This window comes from Corella eumyota, chromosome 4 (assembly GCF_963082875.1).
Source record: "Corella eumyota chromosome 4, kaCorEumy4.1, whole genome shotgun sequence".
Taxonomy (NCBI): domain Eukaryota; kingdom Metazoa; phylum Chordata; class Ascidiacea; order Phlebobranchia; family Corellidae; genus Corella; species Corella eumyota.
The window spans coordinates 12,362,519-12,380,936 of NC_137493.1; the positions used below are offsets into that span (position 1 = coordinate 12,362,519).

The 18,418-nt window shown below is 29.6% G+C and overlaps 4 protein-coding genes across 4 annotated transcripts; 2 read left to right on the forward strand and 2 right to left on the reverse strand.

The window, feature by feature from the left end:
- Positions 1 to 129: 129 nt before the first annotated feature.
- Positions 130 to 2,910, reverse strand: LOC145751333 (ATP synthase F(1) complex subunit gamma, mitochondrial-like). The gene is made up of 8 exons (XM_082567449.1): positions 2,792 to 2,910; positions 2,608 to 2,645; positions 2,153 to 2,284; positions 1,772 to 1,970; positions 1,208 to 1,354; positions 945 to 1,009; positions 626 to 781; positions 130 to 367 (listed from the first exon to the last, which is right to left on the reverse strand). The coding sequence occupies exons 1-8, from the start codon at positions 2,833 to 2,835 to the stop codon at positions 267 to 269; spliced, it is 882 nt and encodes a 293-aa protein (XP_082423575.1). The 5' UTR covers positions 2,836 to 2,910; the 3' UTR covers positions 130 to 266.
- A 1,497-nt stretch (positions 2,911 to 4,407) lies between these two features.
- LOC145750550 (uncharacterized) lies at positions 4,408 to 7,001 on the forward strand. Its single transcript, XM_082566610.1, has 6 exons — positions 4,408 to 4,780; positions 4,997 to 5,165; positions 5,514 to 5,647; positions 5,839 to 5,950; positions 6,209 to 6,378; positions 6,642 to 7,001. The coding sequence occupies exons 1-6, from the start codon at positions 4,482 to 4,484 to the stop codon at positions 6,727 to 6,729; spliced, it is 972 nt and encodes a 323-aa protein (XP_082422736.1). The 5' UTR covers positions 4,408 to 4,481; the 3' UTR covers positions 6,730 to 7,001.
- A 588-nt stretch (positions 7,002 to 7,589) lies between these two features.
- Positions 7,590 to 10,631, forward strand: LOC145749323 (4-hydroxy-2-oxoglutarate aldolase, mitochondrial-like). The gene is made up of 6 exons (XM_082565059.1): positions 7,590 to 7,886; positions 8,228 to 8,356; positions 8,499 to 8,626; positions 9,033 to 9,167; positions 9,368 to 9,598; positions 9,857 to 10,631. Exons 1-6 carry the CDS (start codon positions 7,694 to 7,696, stop codon positions 10,004 to 10,006), a joined length of 966 nt encoding a protein of 321 aa, XP_082421185.1. The 5' UTR covers positions 7,590 to 7,693; the 3' UTR covers positions 10,007 to 10,631.
- Positions 10,373 to 14,563, reverse strand: LOC145749322 (serine/threonine-protein kinase RIO2-like). The gene is made up of 6 exons (XM_082565058.1): positions 14,290 to 14,563; positions 13,718 to 13,858; positions 13,161 to 13,377; positions 12,527 to 12,708; positions 11,216 to 11,335; positions 10,373 to 11,031 (listed from the first exon to the last, which is right to left on the reverse strand). Exons 1-6 carry the CDS (start codon positions 14,523 to 14,525, stop codon positions 10,443 to 10,445), a joined length of 1,485 nt encoding a protein of 494 aa, XP_082421184.1. The 5' UTR covers positions 14,526 to 14,563; the 3' UTR covers positions 10,373 to 10,442.
- Positions 14,564 to 18,418: the final 3,855 nt, after the last annotated feature.

Genomic DNA, 18,418 nt, shown 5'->3' on the forward strand with positions numbered 1-18,418 from the left:
CTAGTGCCAAAACCGTTTAGTAACTTATCACGAAGGCAACTGAGATCAAACCAAGCGCCCCAAGTAAAGAAGTGTTTTAACCAATTAAATACACTGCTCTATTGAGTTTTTAAATAATATTACAAAACACCTTAACATATTATAATTTTATTCTGAGATCAACGGAACCAAAGTTGAAAATATCAAAATGAACTATTGGCAAACTAAAATTGAGCAAACTTTTGACTAAAAAGAATTAGAAAAATAACTCGAATAAAATGACATTTTTAGATAGCTGACATTCCAGAGATGATCTCAATAAGTTCAGTAGTAATAACAGCTTGTCGAGTTCTGTTGTACAAGAGCGACATTCTGTCAATCATTTCACCTAAAAAAAAAAATTAACGAATCTTTTATTGGCATTATGAGATACATTTATTATTATAATATTATAGTATTTTACAACTGCAGTTCTGTTTTTAAAAAACAATAACTTGCCCAAAAAAAATATGGCCAGCTTTGTTAAGTGTTAGGTAATAATTTATATACTTTACAAAACTCTAGATCTTAAACAAGCTTACACATCACATCGGTTATTCTACATTTGGTTTATCATCATATTAGTTTATAAAAAAATTTAACTTACCGGCGTTCTTAGAAGCACCGTCCATAGAAATCATCCTAGCACCTTGTTCACTTGTATAATTCTCCTTCATCGTATAATAAATTGTGTTGGCCAACTGAAACTCTTGGTAGTTTAGGATAACATCTTCGTCAATTGAATCGTAAACAGTCAAGTTGGCTATAAAAAATATTAACAATTAAAAAGATATGTAATACATTATAATATTTTTGTGACATTTTTTGGTTGAAATATTGTTTGTTGTTGTATCATAAAAACAAAATTTGTATGTAAGCGATAATATTTTGAATTGAAATGCTAAATTTATTTTACTATAACTTACGAGATGCTGCCATAACATCCTTATCAAAAAATGGCTGCCTTTTGATTATCTGTGTCATTGCCGACCTAAAAATTGTGATATAAAAATATTATCGTGAACAACATGTTGTTTTATTCAACTGAAAAAATATATATATATTAGTAATTTAGCTAAATAATAGCTTTTCGTAATTCGACGTCATACGTTTGAGAACAGTTTCACTAAATTACTGTTATATTTTACTAGTATTAAACATTTTGGTATCAAAATAAGTATAGAATTACTTGAAATAATTAAAGAAGATCTCTCCCTGGTTATAGGCATAGCCAGACTCTAAAATCTCACAAGCAATTGTTGAAGCATCAGAAAAGCTGGGAGGAACTCTTCCAAGCTCCTTGCATTCAAGAAGAAAATTGCCAGCCAACTTTTGACTAAAAAAGAAATATAAATCTTTAAGTAGATTTTGAATAATACAAAATTTACAAGATAGGTTATATTTTTATTTTGCTATCTACAGTTTGGCATGTAAAAAAACATGTAGTGGGTTGTGCTACAATTGTGTTTTATACTATTGTAATCTTTAAATAATGGAGCTTAGTGGTTATAAAGGTATGATTGTGCAACCCTTTAAATGTAAAATTGTCATTTTTGTGAGGGTGAGATCTTTACTGACAAATATTAGTAGTAAGTTGCAATCATTTTTTGACAAACTAATTTTTAATGACAATTAATATGCAGCCTGAAGGGCAACAATATAGTAATTATAACCAATATGTTTCATTTTAGTCCAACTTCCAAACATTTCAAGAAAAACCCTACTTTTAAACAAAATAACAATTTTCTTTAACCTCTGCAAGAAAATTTTTGCCTTATCTCCAACAGTGACGACTTTTGTCTCAACACCATCTGGCTGTTCATCGATAGCTGCTTTTAAAGCACGGCCAAGATTGGAATGCAAAGCCCCACACAAACCCCTGTCTGATGAAATTGCAACAAAAACCTGCTTTGGGCGATCTTCCACTGCTAGATTTGCTTTATCATACATCGCTAAACAAAAGTTAACATTTTTTTAGAAAAAATTCAAAAAAAATGCAAATGAAACTACGAAAGCTTATTTTTAACATTTTAACCCTAAAAACATTAAAACATAATTAAAACTTTGGTGTTTCTTTGCACTTAAATTTTTGTATATATATATATTATATAGCCTATAGTTTTGTTTAGCTTACCTAAAGCCCCAATACCGTAAGCCCTTGCAGGAATAATAGCTTTGGAAGCATGTGCAAATTTAGCTGCTGATATCATTTTCATGGTTTTGGTAATCTTCTCAATGTTTTTAATGGCCTTTAATCGAATAGCCACTGTATGAGAACACAATTGGTTAATTGTCAAAAGTAATAATGTTTAGGTAAAAATTAGTATACTATATATAGCATGGTCATCAAATGCAGGACATGGTCAATAAACCTTTTTTATTAATCAATCCCTATAAAATAAACAGGATCTAATAGATATTAAATATATTTAATAAATTAAATAAATCACATAGATCCAATATATGAGGAAAAGAGGTAAGGTTTGATACATTCGATCCTTAAATCCATTCGATCCTTACAATGCTATAACTACAAAGATAATTTATAGCCCTGCGTTTAAAAACATGAATAAATATAAAGCAACTTACATTCCTTGAGCTTTCCTGAAGAATGTCGAACTTGAATACTAAAAAATATAAAACCACATTATAAAAAATAACTTAATAGATAATTCAAATAAATTATTATTATACATTAATTTAAAGTACAATGTTTCATATTATTGTAATTTCTGTCTTGGTATTTATTTAACATTTAATATAGATAACTTACCATTGTGGAACATAGACAACTGCTTGACTTGTAGCTTTAAACATTTTAACGTTATTTTGATTCTATATGAACACAAAAAAGTAACGTAAATATCTAAAAATAAACAATACCAACTACTAGTTATTTATTTTAATACAAAGGACACGTAATATACATGAAATATAAATTAATTTTAAGTTAAAAATTAAAACTTTTTAATATAAAAATGAAAACCGGCTCTGACCTACGTTCCGCACTACTTAGTATACCTGACGTCATACAGTTTTAATATTTTTAAGGTTATCCTCAATTGTAACAAAAAATAATTTTTTCAATAAAATTAGAATTAGTCTAAACAAAAAATAAAATCGTGGCTTTACCGTTCTTAATTACTAAAAAAAGTTTTATATAATCACAACTTTATTGTCTGCCTATATTTTTAATGTAGTGATGATTAATTTTTTAGGCATCTAGTAGTGAACACTTAAATTAAATAAATTTAGCCTCCAACTAAAATATAATTATTTGGTGGCAATTATATTTCATAATAGACCATTATATACACAACAAAATGTACTTATTGGCAAATTGTGTGTAATGAAATAAATATATAAGCGTGGATTTAATATCTGTGGTAATGTCAAGTTAAAAAAGTTTTACCCGATTTTTTTATATTAAGATCTCAAAAGTAAAGTATAAACCTAAATATTTTTTTAATGGAATTTTTAAATATTTAGGCACCCAAGTATCAAATTTAATTAAGTTATTTGTAGATAAATATTAAAAATTACAAAAAAGGGTTATTCATTTTTAGTAAACAGTTCATAATTTTGTATTTGCATGTGTAGCCGTAATTAGTAACCCAGCTTGTTTAAGGCTAAGGAAGTAATTAGCTGTCAAAATTTGTACCGGACCGTTGCAGAATTTTCTACACCGGCACTGCGCCCAGTAAAAGAAATTTGTAATACAAGGGAAAGTCAAGATAACATACGAAGTAGCATAATAAAATGTGTTTACATAGCGGTACATTGTTACCTATACAGAATAAGTAAAATAAAGAAAATTTGCATACTCAAAAAATAGTTTTAAGAAAAAGGCAAGAATTTATCAAACTATAACCATAAAGAAGATAAAAGAAGCAACGCATTAGCGGTTTTGCGACCGTAAAGTTAGGTAAAGGCAGATCTAAGGCTATGTAGTCTAAAAAGTGTAACTTTATATGAATGTAATTCGCGAGACTTGTTGTTTTAGTTCAGCTTTTCAATTTAAAAAATGCACCGTCACTTCTTCACAATTTGTTTAGTTCTTTGAAAGTAATACGCCCGTTGGGTCTAGATACAGCTTAATCAACCGTAACAAGAATGATAAGTCCCTTTATGTAGATATCTTAAGTAAATGCTATTTGGCTTTTAAAGGTGCTTTACTGATATAAAGTTTTCAAACTGCGTGATTGTTAGCATATTATTTATAGTGTGTTTTGACAAAACATGTGCCATCCGATTGTAGCGACATAACATAATTACGAAAAGCGTGCTATAGTAGAATAGTATTACTGCCTTCCGTTATTAAACCTTTTTGGCAGCTCTTACTAGTTACTGTTTATTCTTTAATAACAAAGGTTAATTTTACAGGTTATGTTAGATGTTTTACGCAAAGCAATGTTCATGTAAGTAACTATAAACTAAAGGAAGATAAGAATTAGAATACCCAAATGGATATACAACATCCAAACACAAAATACCATATGGACATTAAAACTAAAATTATGGGGCAAGAATACAAACTGACTTTAATTACGTTACTAAGACTTATAACTTTTGCCGGTATTGTAGCGATTTACCAGCATGCAGATACCATTCAATTATTTATAAATGAGCTTTGGATATGGCTCAAAGAACAATGGTGGTACAAATCTGTGTACAGTGAAACAGTTTACGTTGAACTTTATTCATTTCCAGCAATGCTGCCTTACAGGATAATGCATGCCTTCAATATAGGTTCACAATACAGGTAAGACAACTTTAGTAATTTTAAATACACTATATGCTTTGGTATGTATTTAACTAATTGACAGAATACAAATGACTTGTTTTCATTGACCACAAAGGCCTTGGGGATTAAGTTTCTTTACACACCAATGCGTTTCCTTAAAGTGGCACACCTAATAAAAATAAGATGTCAAATAAATTAAATGCAAGTTTTATATTAAAATATATTTTGATGTAGAATCAACAGCGGTAGTGTAAGTTACGAATCATTTCCGACCTACACTGCTATCATCGTTCATGCGTTTGAATACGCATGGCCTTTCGCGCTACTCGACACATTCCATGTTAAAAAATATGCCGGCGTCTCGCCTGAGGTCGTCAAGGAAAAAGGCAAAGACTGGATACAGGTAGTTTAATAATAATACCTTGTTAGAGTATCATAAATCTTATAAACATAGTTTGTTTTTATCGCGTATAGCAACTTGGTAATGGATCGTGTAAGTTATTATTTTCTTTGTTTGGTTTCTACCTGATTTAAATGTGTAAAGAAATTCGGCCTTGCTAATGTCTTGAAATAACATACTCAAATTATGTTAGAAGGTGTATAATAGGAAATGGTAATTAACCTGAGTGGCTTAATGAAAAAGTTATCATATATCAACTTCCGTTATATTCGTTTCCTATAAAATGCATAGTAAGCATAGCTTTATTGTAAAAATTAACACAAATATTACTAATACACTCTTCAATTTTAGGTTACTCGTCCTTTACCTGAAGAACCTCCACTTTTAGGGGATATGGTCCGCCATCTTGTATTGGCCTTTGTTATTTATGATATTTTATTCTTTATTCAGCATTACATATTCCACAAAAGTGCTACCTTATACAAGTAAGATATTAATAGAAGTTTAGTGCATAAAAAGTGGTTTGTTAAACGGAAGGTATTTATAAAGCGTGTATGGTCTTCTGCATTGACTTGAGGCAAAGTGCAGTTACTTTTGAAATGCTTAACTTTTACGGTAAAATTGTTTTTATATTAACAAAGAAGCACAAATTTTAACTTGTTTTTTTTTTGTACAGGATATTTCATAAAGAGCACCACACTCATTCTTCAGTCAACGTTAAAGTTGCAAACCATATGCACGTTCTAGAGCGAATAATATTGGTGCTGTGCGCTAATGCTGGGCTAAGGGTAATTAAACGCATTCATTATTAATGCGACAATATTTGTACTGTTGTGCATGTTGCAAATTGGTTGTATTATAAAGTATATTATCGCATATTACATTTTGCCTTTTTTTGTTACTAGAATGATAATTGTAAAAATACTTATGGCTACCTGAGGCTGTAATAATTTTTTTAAATTTAGAGTACTGCTTTACCTATAAAACTAAACCGTTGCAACATTTAGGCTATTTATTTAAAAGGCCTATTTAAATTCTTTTTGTAGATCCAGGGTGCTCATCCACTTACGCGTTCCGTTTTTGTTCCATTATTTATAAGCTATCTGTTGGATAATCACAGTGGCTATGATTTTCCGTGGTCTTACGATAAAATCTTGCCAAGTGGTTTAGTGGGTGGCTCCAGACGCCACAACGAACACCACGAACATGGCAAAAGGTGAAAAATTTTAAAATATTATAGATAGGCGAAAATTTGTACATTGGCCAACATTTAAGACTGATTTAAAATGTAAATGTTACTTTATTTTTCTATGTCCGAAGAACAAGTGGTATTAAACAAAAAAACGTTATAAGGTTAAAGTTTAAGCTAGTCTTATCTTAAACTGACAAATGTAAAAAAAATTATGGTAACCAATTGAAAACATAAACTGGTTACAACGTTTTAAACCAATAACAATATAAACCGTTATGTTTTTTTAGGTATTATCAACCTATATTTACGTACATAGACAATCTTATCGAATGGTGGCGTAATTCAAGACAAAAAAGGAAAATTAAAACAACTTAATAGAATTTTTTTTATGTGTTAGCCAATATTTGGTATTTTTATAAAGTTAATTAATAAAAAATACTTTGCATACACCATGCGTTATTGTTTAAGAAATTTCGCTATGTGTTAAATTACATAACTACAACTAATTCTTGTTTTTACACATAACGAATATCTCTTAACATTACCAACTAAAAAGTTTTACCTTACAATAAATTTAAACTAATATTTGTTAAGCAAATAATTATGCATGTTTTTTAAATTCTTAGCTAACCTTTTTTAAATATTGTCCTCAGTCTTTTTAAATTCTTGGCTAACCTTTTTTAAATATTATCGTTTTGTGAAATGTGAATAAAAGTGTTACTAATTTAATCGACTGTTTTTTATTACTGTCTCTAAAAACGTGAGGTTAAATTTTGTTTTCGTAACTCATACTTTATCACACATTTGGTCGTTGGGCGATTTTATATAGTGGACGTGATAAGTACTTTAACTGGTTGAAGGCATATATTATAACTGAATTAAAAGAAGCTGCTATAGTAAAATATTTATGTTAAATTGTTGGCTCAACATCTTGTAAAACAGCTCAAGTGCAATTCTATAGCAAGTATTTAGAGAGCTATTCGTTTTGTTGAAATAAATCATTTAAAAAACAACATAACTTTTTATTAAGTTATGCACAACTTTCTCATAAAATTAGTTATTTTTAAAATTTACTTTAATCTTGTTTCCATGTACTTTGCATTCTCTAGCGTCTACTATTTTTATAGCTTCGTCACAAAATGTCATAACTTTTGTTTTGCATGTTATTGCTGTGTCAGCTGTTTTTGTTTACCATAACCTTGTCATGCGTAAACCACATGTTAGGGATTATTAATTGATACGCTTTGTGCAACTAGTAAAAATAAGATATTTTTGCACAGATCTTGGCCCTCTTTTATTTAACTAAATTTGTTAAAGTCTTAGACCGAGTAGGCTTAAAATGTTTGCTGCTAGAAGATTGTTAAAAGTTGCAAATGCAACAGGAATAAACACTCTCCAATATTCTTCAAGTACCCTTGATATAAGTGGCATCTTTCCGCCTATTATAACTCCATTTGAAGAAAAAACTGAAAAGTTATCACTTGATCAATTAAAGTTTAATTTAAACAAATGGAATTCAATTCCATTCTCAGGTCTGTGAATCTATTATTTATCCATGCAATATTTTGTTTTAGAGTTTAAAAATTAACTATTTAAAGCTTTAAATCATAAAAAGATATAAATAATTCAATTAACTTTAATCTTACATTTGTACAATTCACATTGTTTTAAAATTAGCACCCTAAAACTTTTTATATGCACCTGTGAACCTATTTTTTCTAGTTTGTCTATATTCCCCTGTTTTTGGTATAAATATTAAATTTTATTTCAAATACTAAAAATGGGACAATTTAACATTAAAAACGCCATTACTTCGTAAGTGAGATACACACTCCTTATGCAATGTTGAACGGTTAATACTTTATTTTTTTAGGATATGTAGTACAAGGTTCGAATGGAGAATACAAATATTTAAGTGATGAGGAACGAGTGCAAGTAGTCAAGCATGTAAGAGACAATATACCTGATTCTAAAATATTAATGGCAGGGTCAGGTTGTGAATGTAAGTTTGGGATTAAATTTACGTTTTTATATTTTATTGCAATATTAATTGAAATGATTGCCATGATTTAGTGGTTTAAACCATTGGGCAATTAAATTTTGTGTTTATAAATAAACGTATCGTATAAATTATTTTTTTTAAGCAACTGCTGCCACCATTAATATGACAAACAGGATGGCTGATAATGGAGCTAATGCTGTGTTGGTTATCTCACCATTTTATTACAAGAATCTCATGAATGGGAAGGCATTGCTAGACCACTATATTCAAGTTAGTATATGCTTTTAACTTTTAGTCATTTTAAATGAACCTTGTATAAAAAACGTGTTTGGAATCCAGTGTTTTCATATTTTTTTATTTTTTTAATACTGGAAAGCTGTCCTCATGGCTTAAACAGAGCGTATTCTTTTACTGCATTACTGCGACCTAGTCTTAAGTTGGCTACGGCAGTTTAGGATCTTATGGTTTTGGTTTCGGCAGGAGTTTGTTCTGCCTATATCACCTTACTTAAAGCTGCTACGGTATGAGATTAGTCGGGATCGATCGCATAACATTGTGTGGTAAAGTCATGTGTTTTAACCACTACATACTGTCACATTTTTTTTTATAATTTATACCACAAAGTTAATAGCTATAAAACCTTGTAAAACCTTACAACTTGTTGTGTTTTATAAAGGTAGCAGATAACAGCAAAGTACCCGTGGTTTTATACAACGTGCCTGCAAACACAGGAATTAACATTTCAGTTGAAACTGTAGTGGAGCTGTCAAAACATCCCAACATAATTGGAATTAAAGATAGCAGTGGGGATGTAAGTTATATATCATTGCTATTTAACTAAACTTGTATTTATTGTTTGTTATTTTTAGATTTTTACTTCAAAAAAAACTAACTTGTTTACTTAAAGAATAAACCATCTTGTATATATAACATTTATGTAGCTACCTAGTTAACACCAAAACTAAAAAGTTGTCATTTATAAACCCAACTAAACTGATCAATTTTTTCTAGATAACCCGTATTGGCCTAACTATCCACAAAACAAAAGATGAAAACTTCCAGATGCTAAGTGGCTCAGCAGGATATTTACTTGCTGCTTATTCAGTAGGTGCAGTGGGAGGGGTTTGTGCTCTAGCTAACATACTAGGAAATGAGGTTTGTGAGCTACATCAACTTTGGAAAGATGGCAATTGGAAAAAAACAAAGGAATTGCAGCATAGACTTATAGCGCCCAACACCATGGCAAGAAAATTTTGTTTATGATCGATAAGTAAAAAAAACCCAGGTTTTTCATTTATAAAATTTCCATAAAAGGTAAAAAAACAATTGTTATAGAACCAGTACCACTGGTTTAACACCTGCCCTACAGGGCACATTGTTACACTTATTATCATTATTTTTAAAAAATTGACAAAAATGGTGTTTTGTTATTTTTAAAGGTTTTTTTATTTGAAATTATATACTTTTTTAATTTATTTCTTTGTTTTTTCTTTTTAATAGATAACAGCAAAGTATGGGGTCCCAGGATTAAAAACTGCAATGGAATGGTTTGGATATCATGGCGGTGTACCAAGACGTCCTTTACAACCTCTTAGTGAAACTGAAAGACTGGATTGCAAGAAAGCATTTCAGGACAACTTATTTTTATAAATCTTGTCATCAGTTCAAATCATTGATTTGTTTTATAACCATTGTTTGCAAGAAATTTTAATCTACGAACCACAAATAGTAGTAAAAATTATTTCTACATACACAACGTTAAGTTTCCGATATTTAGAGGTGAAATTAACAAATACCCTGTAAACTTCAGTTAGTAAAAATATGAAATCATGATATATATATATATATATTATAATTATTTTCATAAATTTACATATATGCAAACCTAACGTGCTAACTAACATTATTTCAAAATTTTAGTAATCATGATTTGATGTAAATTTCCCAGTGTTTTGCTATTTTATATTTAAATTATCTATCTGTACCATACTGTATATAAGTAACTTTAAGGTGCAAAGTCAATTATTTTATCAATATGGTTTCCATTTTTATTAAACTAAAACCAATAAATTTTAAAGAAAATAAATTAAAAAAAACTGTTGTCTTGTCCTGACTCAACCTGTTCCCTTAAATCTCTTCTTTTCTGTGTCGCGATCGAAGATTCGCCCTTCATCAATCGCCGGTGTTTTTGAAGTTTTTGTTGCTTTGAAACATTTTTCTTGACCCTCAATTTGATTTGGTCACTCGACATACTTGTACATGCACTAGAAACAGAAGCAGCAGTGTTGTGAAGATAATGTTGTGGTAATTTAGTTGAATCGCGAAAAGGTCGGAAGACAAAATTTGATTGATCTTCTTCATTGTCAGATAATTTTTTATTTTCTATATTAGAAATTGTTTGAATTTTTTCATTAATATTTTCTGAACTTGATTTAAGGTTGTCTTTATTTGAGTTTAATATTTCATCATTAACTTTTTTAATATTTTTAATTTCAAGTTCATCTTTATCAGATGAAGACGAAGAATCTTCCTCTTCACTTTGATCATCTTCTTGTTTTTCTTCATCGTTTAACTTTTCGCAATTCTCATCGTTGTTGTCACAATCAAGAAGCGCAAACTCCTCCGTTAAAATTTCCTCTCCGTGTTTATTTTTGTAACCACTTGCAGACACCTCTCTATTTATGTAAAAAAAGTGTTTTTAGTTAAAATAAATATATATATATAACTCAAATTAAAAATACTTACATACTTGTACACAAGGAAACTACATTAAAATGCATCTATGCTAAGATTTTTTTAATAATTATATACTTTCTTTAAATCAATTAAATTTAAATCAGTTTAGTTTAAAATACTTACTTATCCATAGAGCATTCCTTATGAACATCTTCACTGAATTTTGGTATTCTGTCACAAGTATATCCAAATCGTCGGTGAAAAAATGTTATAACACATTTTACATCCCGATCAAAATAATATCTAAAAAAACAAATATTGTGATAAAAATTCAATCACTTGAGTTTACGATCTTTTAAATGATTTAAACATTTTCTTTTTTAAATTTTGGTCCGTGCCTGAATGTCGCTTTTACTATATAGCCTTTGTTTAATCTTCAATTTTATGTAAGTTTTTTATAGGACAATAAATTACAAGTAATCCAAATGTTTTTATTATTAGTATTTCACTTTATTTAATATATGTGTATATGTTAACAGGGAACGAAATAACGGGTCGCTATTCGCTAAAAGCAAATCGTTTTTTAAAATTAGCGAATCGTTTTTTACAAATATATTAGAAATAGCGAATCAACCAAAAAAGGTTAAGGCAATAATAAAACTTTCGTGTGTATTTGTGTATTTTTACGATCTATTTTAAACCGGTTTAGACTAATTTAATTACATCAACATAATCCTGCGTAAATGTAGGTTACTATAGGGCATTTAATAACAAAAAGTTTCCATGTTTGGCAATGCGTAAATTTTGCTTCCGAGTTCGTTTAGTTGTTGCGCAATTTTTTAAATATATAACATAGCTTTAAAGTAATCAAAAATGTTTCGTTTTTGTGCGAAAAATTCTTAACGATTGTTTAACAATACGTTACATTTTAAAAATGCCACGCAACTCGTCAAGTGTTACAAAAAAACGAAGATTGTGACTTGAACTTAATAATTGCTCTAAAAATGCGACTTCATTTTTAGCGAATCGTTTTTTAAACGTTAATTCGTACCTTGGTTAAGTAAGAAATATTTAATCCAAAACAACCTTTTCTTGTGATTTACATTTAAGAAAAAAAATCTTTAAAACAAGACAGCAACACCATTAAATGTTTACCGACAGCGTGGTGTAGTGGTAAGAACACTTGCTACACCACCATGAGGTCAAGGGTTCAATCCCCACTGCTTTCATGCTGTAGCGCCCTTGAGTAAAGCGCTACAAACGGTATGAACTCATGCTGAGCCAACACTTAATCAGCAGCATAATTACCGGGCAATTATTTTTATAATACTCCAAACTGCTAAAGGCAACTTGAAACTGGGTCTGAGTAACTGATGTTACTTTATGTTTAGTAGGTTGCGCATTCGACCTTTTCACATCGAGGATAAAGATGGATATATACAAAAAAAGGGGTTAATCCTACATCTATTTAAGTGATTTTTAATTTAAACTTACTCAGCATTTTTGTGGGATGTAGATATCATCTGTGGAAAATCAATGACCGTCACACGATCATTTTCATCCAACATTAAATTGAATTCGTTGAAGTCCCCGTGTATTAAGCCATGGTTAGCTAGTTTGATGATCAAGTCCATTAGTTCATTGTAAACTGTTTCTGGGTCATCTAATTCATGAACCTTTTTAATTAATTGCAGTTAAGTTAATTAAATGACAAATTTAAAGCAAAAATATTTTTTATAATTTTATCAATAATACTTCTTGCATTGTTTTAAAATCTGTAAAAAAATATATGTGAAATAATTTTTACAACCTTTTTTGATTAACCTTTATGCTCGATATGGTAAAATCAACTTCGTGGCCTAAACATAGGGTTACAATTGTTACCCTGACCCAGTCCTAAGTTTTCTTTGCCATTTTTAAATATTTTTAGGCATATAGCCAGATAATTAATCTGCAGATTGGTTTTAGGCTCGGCAGGAGCTTTTATCGTTTATTTTATATATATATATACTTAAATTCTCAAAGACCTTATGTTATAAAGTTGAGTGTTCTAACCACTAACTAAACCATCAGTGCTTGCTAGCATTTAATAACTTTTTCAATTTGAAAGACAAATTTAAATGTTTACCTGTTGGAGTGGATATGCTTGTAGCAGTTCCATCACAACACAATGTCTGTTAAAATCAATTGGTTTAGGAACAGGAAAGCCTCGATCAAACAATGCTTTCATGTAAGCGAATTCTTTCATCGCTGCAATACGGGAAAGATAAATCCATGACACTGTGTTTCGTTTCGCAAAATAATCCCTCTTGTTTTTGATCTGTCGAAAGGAGGTTCGACCAAGTCTAAGAAAATGTCATAATTTATTTGGAAAAACAATATTAAATAATATGTATATACTCCTCTAAAATGCATTAACAACAACTAAAAAAAATATATATATATATGTAGGACATAAATAAATGATAGCACTGTTTATATGTAACATTTAGAATGCCAATTAATAATTAAAATATATATATATAACTTTAATTCAAATAAAAAAATTATTAACCTAAGAACAAAAAACTATTAAATACTTTGTTAAAATGTAAACTATGTTTATGTGACTGGAAATAAAAAATATAACTTAACATAACCCAAAAAATAATTAGATCTATATATATATATACAATTTTTTTTTACCGATGAATTTTTAATGCATATTGTTCCTCATCTTCTCCAGCAACAATAAAAATATCCGACTCTTTTCCCACACCAATCTGATTTCCAACTGATGCAACCACATCACGCTGTGTTAACACACGAAGGGCCAAGTAGTCATACCTTTTAAATCAAATATATATCAGGTTGACTTTACTATCTAAGGTATTTGGTTGGCTACGAATGCTTTTACGCTGTAAAAACCTTTTGGTTAAGGCACTATAAATGGTATGAACTCCTACAGAGCAACAAACTAATCAGCAGGCTATTTACCAAGCAATTAAAATCAATAACATCCCAACTGCCAAAGTCAACTTGAAACTGGGTAGAGAAAAAGGGCAACCTTCGATTTAAGCTACGAAGTGGGCTTTCTCCAAAGGGAATATGTACATATATTTTTTAATTAGTTTTATACTTACATCCTTTTGTAACAAAAACTAATAACAATTTAATTTACTAATTTATTTTAGCAATTTAGATCTTAAATTTAAGGTATATATACATAATGAAATACATATAATAATGAATGTTTTATGTCAATGTATTTGTTTTACCCCTTGTTTGTAAGTCGATATCCCGCATTTAATTTACTTTTATCATAAGCAACAAGTCTGTGTTTCATCAATTCCTTCAAGATCTTATGGGTCCCGCCATGTTTAAGATTTGCGATTGAAGCTACTAAGCTACCAGGAACCAATTCGTGATTTTTCATTCCCATCTCAACTGCTGTTAATGCACGAAAATCTTCCTTCGACAAATAACGAAGCATAGTTACGTCCATTTTACCCATCTTGAACAAGTGTTAAGTTAACAGTATAAAACTATAACTTATATATTCTGTAATATTTAATATACATCATTGTTAGATTATGAGTTTTATTGTTTATTTAAAGTTTAAAGTAAGTCTTAAATTATGATTTTAACAACTGCCTAGACAATTCAAATGTTTATTTCTTTTTTACTCTACGCTTAGGTACACGTGTATATTTAAGCATGCGAAAATAGCAAAGGTATGTACTTGTTGATCTGTCAATCAAATAAAAATTACATGTTGGTAAATACTTTTCTCCTACACGTGACAAATTGGCCACGTGGGGGATAAGATATTTAATTATATTTTTTCTATAGCTGTTTTGATTTAGTTAATACAAAATTGCATTTTTAATTTGTATGATTGCTTATGCATGTTAGCTTAAAGTATATGTGAAATTAATTATGAAATAAAGGTTTAAAAGTTGGTTTGTTTTCTTCAATACATTTGTTTGTCTTGGCCGAGCCCGCCGCACAACATTCTTTTCACATGAGCGGTGACGTCATGCGATTAAGTGCTGACAAGATGAGTAATGTTGTTCGTTTCGTCTCGTGGTAGATTAAATATTTTATGAAATTTTGGACTATGCAGATTATAACTTCAAGTAGAAGCTATTAGGTTTAACATGTACTTGTAGTAGCTATGTATGTTAATTTAAATTTTACAAATAGTTTAAAAAACAAAAGTTACAGCCAGTATGTCAAAAAAATTTTAAATTTAGTTAAGATATTTTGTTTGGTTTTTACATTTTAACTAAAATATTATTAAGTTGTATTATGTAACATTTTTTATGATTTGAGACAGATTATATAAAACTTTTTATGATATTTTTCAAAGAATTTAATACCATTTTACTATTAGATCAGTGTTTTTGTCAATACTTATTTTAAAAACAAATTCTAAAATTACAAAATGTTTAGTTTCATAGGTGCTAAAATGTCAAGTTAATTTAATTAAAGTATATAACCTTTTTTTATTGTTGTATTTCTGGGTAGTGTTTGTTGTTTTTAAAAACTAGTCAAATTATCATTTCCCAGTTGTTTTCATGTTTAAAAAAAAACATTTAAAATTGTTTAAATTTAAGCTGCGTACAATATACAAAAAAAATTGTTTTTTACACAATTTTATACGAGCTATCAGTGTTTATCAATTAATTAAAAACGTTGGTCTGATAGTTAAAACTATGAAAAAAAGGGAGTGCATTTAAATCATAATATTTACATATAAAATAAACCACATTATGTACTGCTGTTAAAAAATAACTGTATATACTGTATATTAGTTCTATACATTGCTTTTTATGATAATGGTATTCAACTCAAAAGTAATCTAATTTTATTGTAAAATTGTTTTTTACTAAATCCTTGAAATATTTAACATAATTTCAGATAGATATATTAACTAAATTGCAAGTTTTGGCAGTTATGTAATATTTAAAAGTGCTTTTTAGATAGAACATGAATGTGAAAAATAAGTTTTTTGTAGCATATTATTGTCTTATTTTTTAAAACATATAAACGGGAAATATGTATATATATATATTCAATATAATTTTTTTTAATCTAATAGTAAATTGTAAAACAGTATGAAATATCAGTTAAAATTTTAGTTAAAAAACTTTGTATTAATACCAGTAGTGTTAGCTTTAAAAATAAATTAAAAAACGTTAAAAATTCTAAACTTCAAAAAGTAAATATGTTTTACTGGGTGTTACAAGTCCCTTGATTTATGAATTATGTTTCAAATACTATATTACATTGTTTATGATGAGTCATCTGTAAATATATTAGTCATGTGAGTGAAGCATTGTGTAAAAAAACTGTTTCTAAATAGTAACGTTTCTATTAACCAGTAATTCAGAATTGTTATACAAATACCTGTAAAATTAGCTACTATAGCATTTAAATTTGGAAATTTCAGATGACATAATATATTTACATAGAAAAATGATAGCCTATCTAGCGTGGCCTATTTTTAATTGTAATTATCTAGTGGCAGATTAAAATCGTGTAACAAAATTTTAAATTTAAATAAGTATTGCGTTGGATTATTTCTCATCTACTTACTGTTTACGTAAATAGTTTTCGTTATTATATTCAGCTGATTGTAAACCGCGTTGTTTTTGCGCTCTCAATTTGTTTGAGTCGCGTTGTTCGGGTTTTTACGCGCTGCAGCAGACACAACACAATTTCCAGTGAATCGGGTGTAAAATGGTGGAAAGGAATTAGAAAAAAAGAGAGAAAGAGAGGGAGAGAGTGCGCAAGTGGGCTTATGGTACGTCAATACCGCGCCGAGAGAGTTTCGCATGGCTGATTTCACTCGAACTGTTCTATTGTGTGAGCGACGGTATTAGGGCGTCCTAACCTGTATGTCAGTATGTGTGCTTTGGATTACGAGAATTTGAAGTAATGTGTCTGTACGACGAGGTAGCTTATTAGTACAGCTAGAAAGGTATTGCTTTTCGTTGTACACAAGCTTAGTTCAGCGTTTAAAACTTGTTGATTGAACTTAGGATTCAAAAGGAAGTGTTTTTCGCGTCTAGTTGATAAATTTGTTGTTGTTTAACAAGGAAAATAACATTAAAAACCAAGTCTTTAGATATTAATCTGCTGATTGACAATTTTTATTAAGGTATTTACAGCCAAGGCAGTAATTTCGTAACATGGTATTTGGTATTTTATTAATATTAAATTGTTCGATAGGTAAGTGAATTTAGGCATATAAATTATATAGCTAATAGTCAAATAGTATACCACATTAAGTCAAAAAGTAATATAGTAAGGAGTTATTTTTTGTATTGTACAAAACTGCGGTTGCCTCTTGGTTGGTACGCATTGGTATGTTGGCCTGCTTACCAAATTACCAAAAAAGGCGCGAATACAAAATATCGCTCATTATTAACCGTAATATATATTTAGGCCATAATGGCACAACATAATATGTAAAAAGCAATGTGGACCGTACGCAGTAGTGTATTAAGTTTGATTAGAATGTGGTTATTTGTTTAACGTGCCTTATTCTCTAATATCCTGTTTGTGTAACAACTCTTTGCTTAAAAGCATGCTGGGCTTTAGCTGTGGCGCGTGAAGTTATACGAAACCTTGGTATTATTTATAATACATACCGACGTAGCAGACACCAAGTATAGCTTAGGGCTATACGAGATGAATTAGCGTGCTTGGTAAATTTCGAACCATTTTTTGAATAGCTATAGTGAAATTGTGTGTCTTATGCCGAAAAATAGCTAAATCAGCTACTGTATTTATTTTTGAACTGCTTATTGTTAAATATAATAGGGGCATTTAAAAAGTTAATGTTATGATAACAGAAGTGTCGAGTAATGTAGTATGATGTGAATTTCATTCAGCTTGCTTACGTAACCTAATAATGGATATCATTTATAGAAATTACGCGTTAGTACTGTAAATAGTTTTGTTTGGCGGCTCGACATGCTCGGCATATGTAGTAGAAAGACTTCTACGCGTGAATAATTGATTATTGGAAAAATCGCTTTTGTTTTGACTTGGAAAAAATTCCAATTTTTTTCGCTCGGCGAAATGCTAGCCCGGCACTCCCTAAGGACCCCTATGTGCGTCTTACTCACTTGTATGCCGATGACGTCACCCGCCACGCTCGGCTGCACCCTACTTGTACCTAATTGTTTCGCTAATAACAGTTCATGTTGTTCTGTATCAGTGTACTGTAAAAACAAGCGGTAACCACGTGCTTTTATGAATTGTGTCGGGGTTTATAAATTAGATGAGTAATTGACCGGAATTTTGTGGAGCGCTGTTGGCCAATTTGTCACTGTCTTACAACTTACGTATATAGCTGTACAACTTACACTATGCCAATTTTTGATCATTGATTAT